At 32.4% G+C, this 12,509-nt stretch overlaps 3 protein-coding genes across 4 annotated transcripts; 1 reads left to right on the forward strand and 2 right to left on the reverse strand.

Annotated features, from left to right (window-relative positions):
* The first annotated feature begins 437 nt into the window (after positions 1-437).
* LOC116767975 (uncharacterized) lies at positions 438-4,751 on the forward strand. The gene is made up of 2 exons (XM_061523481.1): positions 438-1,186; positions 2,980-4,751. The coding sequence occupies exons 1-2, from the start codon at positions 1,078-1,080 to the stop codon at positions 4,461-4,463; spliced, it is 1,593 nt and encodes a 530-aa protein (XP_061379465.1). The 5' UTR covers positions 438-1,077; the 3' UTR covers positions 4,464-4,751.
* Positions 4,484-10,690, reverse strand: LOC116767974 (ubiquitin carboxyl-terminal hydrolase 3-like). Of its 2 annotated transcripts, XM_032658578.2 has the most exons (10): positions 10,411-10,690; positions 9,671-9,815; positions 9,091-9,373; positions 8,499-8,846; positions 8,154-8,302; positions 7,546-7,648; positions 7,082-7,213; positions 6,308-6,450; positions 5,734-5,880; positions 4,484-5,451 (listed from the first exon to the last, which is right to left on the reverse strand). In XM_032658578.2, the coding sequence occupies exons 1-10, from the start codon at positions 10,499-10,501 to the stop codon at positions 5,301-5,303; spliced, it is 1,692 nt and encodes a 563-aa protein (XP_032514469.2). In that variant the 5' UTR covers positions 10,502-10,690; the 3' UTR covers positions 4,484-5,300. The 2 variants fall into 2 exon arrangements, with proteins under 2 accessions (XP_032514469.2, XP_061379464.1); XM_061523480.1 differs by lacking the exons at positions 4,484-5,451; positions 5,734-5,880 and adding an exon at positions 5,952-6,216.
* A 389-nt stretch (positions 10,691-11,079) lies between these two features.
* Positions 11,080-12,153, reverse strand: LOC116768138 (small ribosomal subunit protein eS17). Its single transcript, XM_032658789.2, has 3 exons — positions 12,046-12,153; positions 11,752-11,903; positions 11,080-11,348 (listed from the first exon to the last, which is right to left on the reverse strand). Exons 1-3 carry the CDS (start codon positions 12,046-12,048, stop codon positions 11,102-11,104), a joined length of 402 nt encoding a protein of 133 aa, XP_032514680.1. The 5' UTR covers positions 12,049-12,153; the 3' UTR covers positions 11,080-11,101.
* Between the last annotated feature and the right edge of the window lie 356 nt (positions 12,154-12,509).

Genomic DNA, 12,509 nt, shown 5'->3' on the forward strand with positions numbered 1-12,509 from the left:
AAAGCAAATTCAAATTATACAGCGCAATTTAACTAATGGATGTTTGTAAACGTTGTTTTTTTTATTTTGTTTTTTTTTTAATCTTTATAAAATGTAATATTTTTTTAATGTGACATATAAGGATTTATATTCATTATGTCATTTCTGTAACGGTTTCAGAACGTGTAGAGCAGAAATCTGTCAAATAAATGGACACGTCGAATCGAAATTGCAATAATGGCTTTCGGCTAGAAATTAAGTGAAATAGATTTGGAACATCTATACCGCGACACGAAAGCCCGCTTTGTAAGCGACTAATTTGTGAATTAGCGATGAGTGCCACTCAGGCGCACAATCCAATTAATTAACCTTTAGCGTCAGACGCTTTACACAACGGCCGAATGAGAGCTTTAAACTATTTATAAAATTAACCTTTTTAAGTGAGTTGCTTTTGAAATAACTCTTGCATATAATAAAGCTTTTCAAATTTTTATTCTCGAAAGTCAAATACTTACTAGGGCTACATAAATATAAAACTATTTCCAAAAAATAGTATAAATGTTCTTTGTTAGATGGGTCTATATGTCCTCATATCTCTTAAAAATCAGATCAAAGTTGAAGAGAGGTGAGGTCGAGAACTACTTATAAAACTAGGTGCGAACCCGGAGCCGCGTGGGGGAATATTTCTACCACTAGATAACGTTATTTGGACGCTTCTAAGTGAGTAAGTGCTTGCCAAATGGCCCGCGCCGCGGAGCTTTTAATGCAATTTTGCGTCCCTTTGTGAGAGAATTGGCGCAATCAATCCATTTACACTTTGTTTCGCTAACATTCTACGATGTACCCGCCACCGGCTTTTAGCGACAACGTAATTGCCCTTTCAGATGCATATTTCTGAGAAATATTTTTTAAAAAACCATTCTTACATTATTATGGAATCCCGTTGAATAATGTCGCTGTAAAAAACGGTTTTAAAGTTCTGTTTTATATTGTGCATGTCAATCGAGTGGATATTTTGTTAATATTCACATATATAACCTCCTTTCAAATTTTTGACAGCACTGTTATAAAACTGACGATTTTAAATGTAGTAGGTATATGTTTTGTGTTTATAAGTGCGTGAGTCGAAGATTCGATAACAATAACATTATAATGAAAAGGTCTCAAGGATGCAAAAGTGTTAACCGTCGCAATAAAATATTTAACCGTAAGTATTCGTATCAAAAAATTTCTGATTTCACCCGTAATCTGATTGACTTGTTATGACAACTTATACGTTTTCCCAAAGATAGTGCTGGCGAAGTACAAAACCGAAGTTATTTTTAAACTTCCATATCCATAGCTTAATCCATATTCTATTGCTTGAAAGCGAGTGTAATTGTTGTAATTCAAATGCCTAAATCTATCCATAAGGCATAGGTGAGAATTAGAATTAAAATATAATAAATTCTCCTGCAAGTTCATACTTTGCACTGGCATTTTCTAATAACTAGTAGCCACTATGATCCGATGTAATAAAAATTACAAATGAGCAAAATAAGGACTAAGAGATTCTTGCTGCATAACGTGTACCCTTATACCAGAAGCTTACATATACAAAGTAAAAACCTAATTACGAAGAGTTCTAACAGAGTATATAGAATTAGTATTACATTCGTAGATTTGCACATTAGTTTTATTTAAATGAATACTCGAGAAAGTCTTAGATCTCATTAGTTTTAATATTTATGAATGAAAAACTAAGAACTCTTCATACCTATTTATAGTTTGACAATAAAATTAAACTAATGGACATGGTACGGGCGTTATAATGAAATAGAAAACAAATAAATATGTAATGAGTCCAAGATTTTCGCGAGCCTTATTCATTTAAATGAAACTAGTATTTTTCGGAGAAACTACGCGTGATTTATTTTTGTAAAAAACTATTTATTTTTGTAAAAAAAAAACGGGCAGACGAGATGCCCGGGATCACGGTTGCTGAAAAGTAACCGAAACGTCGGGAGTATGTAGTTTTTTACAAAAATAAATCACGCGTAGTTCATCCGAAAAATACTAGTTTCATTTAAATGAATAAATATGTAGTTAGCAGAATATTTCCAGAAGTCAATAATCAAAACTAAACGCAGTTAAGTTCGTAATAGTACATACCTATCTAGGCGGTTACAAACATTATGTAGGTAATTTAATTTAATTTTCAGAACTATGCGCAACAAAGAACGTAGAAACCTGTCGCATGGATTGCATATTATAATATTAAGAGCAATGTACATAGTTGTCATAAGAGCGTTTAGGTTTTCGGTAATCAAAATTTGTTAATTGGAGTTATTTACGTCGTTTTTAATAGTTATAATTTTTGCAAAAATATCTCAATGTAGGTTAATGTAAATTTTTCATTAACTCTTATGGACACTTCAAAGGTAGGATTGGATTTACTGAAAAAAATAGAGTAGGTCGGTATATAAGGGATGCATTAGGTATATCTACCTAAATAAATGTTGCTTTTTTAACAAAATTTTAATGATATTTCTTTATTTTGATATATACATACCACGCCATGGATAGGTATGGATAGCTTACTACGCTTTTTGTCCTAATATATATAAACAATAAAATCGTAATAAGGTAGGTACCTACCTAATTCGGACATATGCAGGTATAACTCATTTTCGTGTCTTTACTTTCGTCTAAAATGCTGTTATTGGAATTGTAGAAATCATTGGCATAATTTTTTATAATGTATATTCTAAACAATCTTCGAGCAAAGTGATCTAGAAACAATAAGCCTAAAAATAGTCGGAGGCGGTCACAGCGGAAGGCGGGGCGTGTGCGAGCCGCGAGCCGAACAACGCGCCAACTTAACGCCCGGTTGTTTCGTAAATCATTTTGTAATCTAGCAACACTTTTACTGACGTGTCAATATGAAATTAATTTCTTACGTCATTTGCTTCCTTTAAAGAGATCATTTCACATCAAAAGCTGTTATATTTTTGTTCCCAGATCTCAATCGAAACGTTGTGTATCCGAGTTTATACTTTGGTCCGGATGATATAAGTAAGCAAAGCTCCGTCGAGATAAAGGAATTGAGATCTGACGAGGATTCTGATAACGAACAACCCGATGACCTGAATCACAGTCACGTGTGGTGTTACAATGACGAAGAACAAGAGAGCAATTATAAAATAAACAAAGAAGCCAGGGAACGAAGACGCCACGTCCAAAATGAAAACAACGAAATATATAACGAATTGTTCGATCAAATGTGTACTGAGTTTTATGGTATCGACTGCCACAGTTCATTCGACGGTGCAACGGTCAATCAAGATAAAGGTTTCACTATAATCAAGAACAATCCGCCCTACGACACGTCGTCTGACGAAGAATACGACGTGGTGGAAAACGATGACACCTTCAATATAAACGATATTAAAAATGAAAAATACTGCGCAGATGATCTGGTTAAATACAGCAACGGCTTCAGAGAGAAACGGACTATCTGGATATTTTCAGAGAAAAATAGAAGTGCATTAAGTGGACATGATTATGGCTTAATAAATATTCCTGATATAGACTCCAGTAGTACTATCACTGAGGATGAAGAACCTACGAGAGATATCAACGTGGGCAGCGTACGCAGACTCGCTACTCCCATACCTACCTATATACCTAAGCTATGTTTACCGCTAAGTCCTACTTTACCAACGGTTACAGAGGTAGTGGAAACTAACAACAAATCTTCATCCAATGTTAGTGAGACTTATAACAAAACGGTCACACCACAAATGCCGAGAAACAATTGGGTCCAAGAAATAAAAACCGCCAACAGCGAAACCGGGCAAGAATGTACAGCAAATAATAGCCAAATAATGCCTAAGAATACTCTGACTCCGAGAGAAAAGAGAAGGCTTAAGAATAATATAGATAACAAGACGTTCACGATAAACGAAATTATCGAAGTACCGATAGTTTCTAACAGTTTAGAAACTGATGTTACTAATCCAGATGTCACAGAAAAAGTAATAAAAATATCACAACTAAACGAACCGAACGTAGAGAAAAATACGAAGGACGATGTAGATTCAAAGAGTTCGTCGGAGGAACTGCCGAATTATCTCCAGAAGCCACAAATAAAAGTCAACAGAAAAACCAAACCGCATTCAGAAATCATAACCGAACCGTTGGAAAAACCAGACGGTAATTGGATTGGTGACGAAGCGGAGAAAACATCGGAAATTTATAATTATGACAAAGAAATGACATCTGTGCAGAGAGTGACAGCCGTTGACATTGACAGTTCCAGAAGTGTTGCCAACAAATTCTCCGTAGCAAACATGGCGCTCATGAAACCCGCGGCGTGGACGCAATACTTACCAATAACGGGAAGCGTTCCGTCCCTACATCTGTCATTCGAAACGAACTACGAATCAGAAACGAAATCGTGCTTGAAGAGATTCTTCAAATACGTGAACTGCTGTAGAAAATAAATAAAAATAAAACAACAACATATGTATGGCGAATTTATTAAATTCAATCACTATCAACTTCCAGTAATTGAAGTACTTAAATAAACCTGTAATAGAACATTTCATTAAGGTACTTGCAACGGAGACCACGAAAATTATCAAACTATTTACACACGCGCATCACAATACGTTTGTAAATCAGGAATGTTATATATGAATCGTTTGCTTTGATTTTGACATTTACACTCCACAGACATTATTATTAAATACATTTATATTGTAAAGTTAAAGGGAACATTTGAGACCAGCTCGTTTCGGTAAAAACATGAAAAAAAATGCGAGTGATTCAATTTCATTAAGCTTGACAATAAAACGGTTAACTTAACTCGTTTACCCTTAGTATATGTTCACATCGTAGAACTACACACGGAGAGTATCTAGTACCCAGTTTCGGAGAGTATCTAAGTATAGCGAAGATTAATAAATGAAAAAATAACTATGCAGTCTGACGATACCAACGTACAGTAAGGATAATTAATTCATGATTCCAACGTCCTAAAAATCTCAACACTTTCAAGCCAATTGAATGCTCTTCTTTAAGCTGTGCAAGGCGACGAAGCCGTTAATATAAAAAAAAAATTACACCTAATAATTTGATTCCATATTGAAAATATTTTGAATATTATAATGAAGCGATGTCACCTTCCGTCACACGTCTTAAAGAAACGCATCAAACGCAACTCAGCGTAATACAAACGCCAAAAACTAATATACTGGCCGATATAAGGACTATGCACATGATAAATAAATTCGTTTTACACAATACAGGGCTCAGTTTATAATGGTTGTTGGCTGCTGTCACGAAGCGAATTCTCTCCTGATGTAGAACAGTATGTAGGGCTTGCAGGACGCCACCGCCGCGGAGTCGGTCGCACGGACAGTTTGATCGTTAAAGTGGAACCATTGCTCCTCGTTGATAGCGAACGCCGTGTAGTGACCGGACCCGGCGCTGTAAAAATTGTGGTTTAGCCATTTACATTAAATATAAAAAATATATGTTGGACCGCTTTTAACTCAATGAGGATATGTGCACTGTAGGAATACCAAAATGCGTACAATTTTTTTAACGACTGAATCGATTTTGATGGAACTTTCACTGGCTGATAGTTCATAATAAGGAGCAATAAGTGGCAACCCACCGTACTCCTATTTTAGGTACTTTGTTTATTTATAACATAATTTATATACATGAGTTCTGGTTTAATTATAGTGAATCAAGTGTGAATGTTACCCCGAGCCGTGATGAACGATCACAGCTGCTAGGTCATACAACAGACTGCCGCGGCCGGAGCGCCTGGTGTCGGGCACGTTGGGTAGCACAAACCCGGACATGTCCAGGGACAACAGGGGGAAGGAGATGGAAGTGTCCACTTTAGTTCTGGAACATAAAACACATTCTCATAAGTTGTCTTATCAATGCGTAATACAAGTGTCTTTGTCACAACATATCCTCGTTTCTCATTCAGTGACCTTTAGTATATGATATCCGGAGTTTGTATTTAACACTGTTATATATATTTGTACATTTAAGAGCCATCTGTCACTTTCACCTTCTGTTATGTAATGTTTATTTATTTACACTATTTCTATATCTCTTTTTTTCCTCCCCTTTTTTTTGCACTTACATCACATTTCTTTTCTATTTTCCTCTATCAAAAGGGTTTCTGGTAGTGATCTCTTTTACGAGATAAGTTATCCTTTGAGCATCACTTATCTGTTATGATAATGTAATTTTATTTAATGTTATCTACTTTTGGTACATACATAAATAAATATGTACAATGTAACATATCCAAGAGCCTCACCTGAAATAGTTGTGCCATCTAAATCTCTTGAGATGTAGACACAGTACGTTCGGTAACCGTCTGATCCAGAACTGTTTTGTTGATTTCTGTTTGCATTTACAGCTGCTACAGAAATATCTCTCTGTGTCAGCCAGCTCTTCGATCTAGAAATTCATTTTTGGCTCAATAATCAATTTCATTTTTAAATTTATATAAAACCTTCTTTATTATTATTAAATTCACATGTCAAGTTCAGTTATGGAACGTAGAAAAAATATATATCCAAACAATGATATCTCAACAAAATTAATATTAAAAATACATACATACAAGATAAATGTATTTTGATAAGCGTTTTTGTTAAATCAGTAAAGAAAAAACAATAGGAGACAAGAAATATATAAGGTTCTGTAACATTATATACACAAATCCTACAAGATTCAACCAACATTTAAAATTATTATAATGCATCGTTAATGTATAAATTTAAACAAAAAAAAATCTGGTAAATATTCTCTAGAATAATATTGAAGATTTGATTTGAATCTATTTCCATGTGTCTAGAGACTAGTCGGTGAAGAGAGACCTTGAAAGCCTTTAGAAAAACTATTTATGAAAATACACATATTTTATTAATACTATGTATTAGTTATACTTGCTCCGTGATATTAAGTAATTATTATTATGTGTAATGTAGGTAGATCTTATTATATTAGCTCCCACCGTTCAGTCTTGCTACTATCGCAATACACATTTTATGAATTCAATATAGTTTTTTGGTGTATACCAATTTACCTGTACAAAACTGGCCAAGCAGTCAGTTAGTGAGACAGGCGCGTCATGTCGCCCACTCTCTGGTAACTCCAGGGACAGATCCAAGAATGGATCAAACTTCTTACTCTCAGTACCACATGCTAGACAACGGACCTGTTAAGCACAATATATATATATATATGGAGATGGTTTGCTTAGTTATTTGTTACGTTTAATTAAGAATATAAAAGTTCTTAGAATTTCAAAAGTATTATTTATCAAAACTTGCATTATAGTTTATATTAATTTATTATAAATTTGTTAATTAATTTGCTTTTACAATATTCCTATATTTATATATATATATATATATATATATATTATACATATATATATATTATATATATTATATATATATATATATATATTAGTAATTTATAAGTTATAGCATTTACAAAACATACTTATATATAATACTTGTAATATAGTATATGTAATCTATAAACCTCGCTCTGTAATGTTCCACCGAACACAGCGGTGACAATAGATGCCGGTGCCTTAACACCTTCAGGACGATCGGGCACCAACTGCTGGAGTTCTGTGTGCAGTCTGTAATGATAATACATGGATCAGCTGAGACAAAAATATGTAAGCATATGATGAATCTTTACTGAACATTAAGTGTGCATATGCAAACCATTGACATTGAAATACTCGTCCATATAAATTAAATAGTATAAATGATTTAATTTATTTTAGTAATTACTTTACAAAATAATAACCAAAATATATATTTTTTTTTTGGTATGTATATTTTATTTATTTTAGATCTAAGTCTATTGACTAATAAGTAAATAAAATTCACCTAAATTACTACATTAATATATGTTCTAAGAATGTGTCCATTAACAAATTACTTAGTCTTTGTTTAGACTCAGACACTTTGTTTGTGTGTTAATAGTGAAAATTTATAATTAATTGATTAAAAGTCATGAAAACTATTAATTAAAGATGCATAAATTCAATCAAACCTTTTTAATAACAATTAAATTTAATTTTGGCCATAGTATTAAATCAATTTGTGAGGCTTACTTATGATATATATATCTCACACCTGTCAAGCATGTAGCGAAGGAATTCGTGTGCGTCTTGTTGCTGGTAGCCACGGAACCGCGGAACTACCTTCCATATCACCAGGAACAGACATTCAGGAGATATAGCAGCTTTGGAACCACAGCCTCCCGTGTTGAGGTTTATTAACACCTGCAAACATATTTAAGGAATAAGAGTTATTTATTTTACTTAAATCCAAGACAACTTTTATTCACATTTGTTCGAACAGCTGGTAATCACAGAGAAAATAAATTTAAATGCATTAATAATAGAAATTTGTTGATATGAATTATACTATTTTATTTGATAGTAAATTTTCACCAATAGTATGATATATAAGTGCTACCTTCCTGAGTTCCTCTGCCATAACAACATCGTGCATCTCCTGTCTTGTGTAACTCCTCGAGTGATACACTTTCCGTCCATTGGTCTTCATTTCCAAGGAAGGCAGTTGACTGAAGTAGTAACTAAATTCTTGTATATTATTAAGACTTTGCAGCACAGCATTCATGAAGCATGTGTTGCCTAAATTTTTTAAACCTACAATTTTTTTATCCTTCTGACTCTTCCCATTTAACGGTAAACCTTTCTGTCTGCTTTTCGTTGGTACGGATGAATTTTCAGCAAAACTATCCTCAGAGTGAGATCTTTTACGAGACCTTGGTCGCAAACTTCTAACTGGTTCTTCCGCATTCTGGAAATTTAATTTTAAGATTTAGTTACATGTAAAAACATTATAACAATTTGTATTCAAAAAATACTCATCTAACTTCACACAAAATCACAAAACAATAGCATTATTTCTATATTCAATAACTTGGAATCCAAATTTTTGTGTAAGCTTCTGATTTATTGCAAAACTATTTATATTACTATACAATTAATGGTGACTTATAATATATATATATATATATATATATATTACTTTTGTATGTTACCTTAATTGATTTTTTGCTCTGAACATTTTCCGAGGCACTTGGTTCAGTTGTTATCTCACATGTAACCAGCTGGATTTCTGGATTAGAGTTTTCTTCAGCAATAGGTGACAATGACTTTTCACTTGTATCCTCTTGTAGATGACTATCTTGCCCCGCACAATCTTTTGTTATTTCCTTGTCATTTTCATTAACATTACCATCCGTTGCTTGCATTATATGCTGCCTTATTTTGTCTATTGTTAGATGTTCTACATCATTTGAAACATAGTCATCACATTTGTAACTGTAACATCAAATTGGTGTATTAAAATATATGAATAATAATTAAGTCCACAGACATTAAATATATACGGTTAAACTGTATTAACTATCATAATAAAGTCTACTAAAACAGAACAATTGAGTTCAAAATATATTTTACAAGCTAAGCAATGATTAACGTATAAAAGAAGTTTTCAACTCCTAGAAGTAATGTATCAAATACTCTTCAAAGCAATTAAACGTGAGGAACACGTGTGATAGTGTGATTTTTATTAATTTTACAAAGTAAATATTGTTTTAATATTTATGTCGTTGTTACCAGTAAACGGAAAATACGTCGCAGCTCATGCACAACTGGTGGTCAGATGATTCTGCGTGTAGTTTTGCGTGTCCGTTGGCGTACCGGCCACAGTTGACGATCCCGCATTGCAGGCAAAGCCAATTCTGTTCCTTGATATGACATTCTATGGAAGTTATATATTCATATGAGTGTTAATAGCATTCAAGTTGTGTTATATTAATAATTCTTTCAATATGTATGCATAGTTATCAACTTTTTTTGTATTAATGTATACAGGTTGTGATCGAAATATACAGAAAAATATTAATTTTAAATTTCTAATATCACACTAAATTCTACTTTCAATAACTGATGACGTCAGAGAGTAAATTTACTACGCAAAAATAAATCTATGCTAATGTTTTGCTGTGAGTCATTATATATCGAGTGATCGTATGGTTTAGGGGCGACGATTTTTTATTGCAGTTACCATCAATGAAATATGGCATTAATTTGTAACATTCTCACATATATATCATTAATTCACCAAATAGTATAATAACAGTGTCAAATAATTTAAGAATTAAGGCAACGGAAGCCACTTCACGGTCACCCATGCCGCGCCCCCTCCCGCTCCGCGCCTCATGAACAGCTGATTATTTTAGTTCGCTGTATTGATTTTTCAAACTAACCTCCCGGTTTAATACGTCGCATTTAATACTATTATAAAGTAGCGGCTTGACGATGTTATGCATAATGTAAGATGAATATATAGTTACCTGAACAGTTGAAATTCTTTGTGATCGTAATATCCTCACCGAAAAGATCGCTATCCAACTTGACGTTATCTAACAAATGGGTACATTCCATTATTCATAATAATTATAATCATATAATAACTGATTGAAATAAGTTTTTTAATTCATAGAAGCTAAGCATAGTTCATATCCACATTTGTTACTGCGAGATACTCCCGAACGCAATCGAAAGAGATTTATCCAATACACTGACTAGGAGCGAACGAGTAAGAAAACATCAAGATTCAGTGTTGTAGTTTTGTACTCTGTGACATCAAGCAAGCGAAACACCACAAACACGATACAGTCATTTCGTTCGGATACACATCCTAGAATAAAAATTGTATTTTTTTATCTATTAAATTTATAGAAATATTCTCTTTTAAATGATAGAATGTGATAATTTAAAAGATAACATTATTTATGTATTATTTATTTATAAGGAAAACAACTACACATCTTTTTTCTTGAAATTGTTTGAGGTCAATGACCTTTATATCTTTCTCAAAAATATCTGAACTCTACAACCATGCATACTTTTTTAATCATTCATTTCATCGTTTTTTTATGATACCTTAAGGAAATTAATTTCATAAAAAAAATTGATAATTTTTGTTTATTTTTATTTGGGGCCATAAAGAAAACAATAAATACATCTTAATTTTTATTATCCTTAATTACGTCTGCCACCATAGCCACCCTGGGTAGCGGGCTGCGTCAGTTGAAGACCATTGATGTTGTTGAAGTCAAGCATTTTCAACATCTCCTTGGTATCAGGATCAACTTCAATGATGTCATGTTCCAGGGCGGAGACTTCTGGAACATAGTTGTCACGTCTCTCACGCTCCTCCTCCTGCAGCTTGATGGAGATTCCTCGGACTTGGGAATGTCTGAGACGTCTCATTAAGTGGGTGGCAAACCTAGGATAAATATTAAAGTCACTGAATGTGTTTGTATTTGGAATATACTGTAAAATTAAATACTTTTTTATATTAACCCTGTTTGACATTAGCTTAGTATTAAAAAGATTTAAAACCTGTTTGGGTTGAATTATATTTTCTATATTTTTCATCCCATTTTCAAATAATTTTATTACTTTGTCGTAATATTATATATAACTCAGTTTCCTTACTAATATTGTTTAGGTTATGCATTTATTTAATGTAAATAAAAATATTTAGCGGAAACATCTAGTATTTAAGTTTAATATTTATTTACATGTTATAAATATATTTTCGAAATTCATGGATTTTATTATGATATTAAATAAAGTAATAGTAAAAAGTTCTTAACATATTACTTAAAAAACATGTATGTACTAACCCGGCAATTTTGTTACGAAGGGGTTTGGTTGGAATTATTGCGATTTCCTCACATATTCTCTTGTTGGTGTCAAAATCAAGAGTAAGCCTTGTGTAATACTTCTCGATAATGATTTTGGCTGCTTTCTTTACGGTTTTAGTCCTGACACGACCCTGTAAAAATTAATGTGGATGATATAAAATACGTCCAGTTTCGAGTAAAACATATTAAGAATAATAGATATAAAGTTTATAGAGCTTTTAAGATTCATGATTGAAGAGGTAAATTAAGATTTATATTTAAAAATGAGTTTACCATTGTGAAAACTGTGTATCCGTCGTTTGACAGTTAACAGAAAAGAGATGGATGTGTTTGACAGACTGCAAATTATAAATAAGGATTCCAACACAGACTATATTAAAATAATATATACACTATCAAGCTTTTTCAAACAGTAAGAAATATTTAATAATATATAACAAATTTAATATTTCTTATACTATTTTGTTTCCAAAACAAATATTTTCCTTGTAATTGTAATAGAAATTGTATTATAATTTCATTTATTTTCATAAAGAAATAATTATTATTGTAGTTATTTAAACGTGGCAAGCAAATAACAAATAAAAATAAAAATAAATTTAAAATTATTAAATATAACTCAATTAAGTATGAAATAATTATTAAAATTCTTTTAATATAAATATGTCTTAAAAATATTTAATATAAAGTTGATAGTGTACATAATCTAATGAAAATTTGAACTCGACATGGTGGCG

The sequence above is a fragment of the Danaus plexippus genome, chromosome 19, assembly GCF_018135715.1.
Source record: "Danaus plexippus chromosome 19, MEX_DaPlex, whole genome shotgun sequence".
Taxonomy (NCBI): domain Eukaryota; kingdom Metazoa; phylum Arthropoda; class Insecta; order Lepidoptera; family Nymphalidae; genus Danaus; species Danaus plexippus.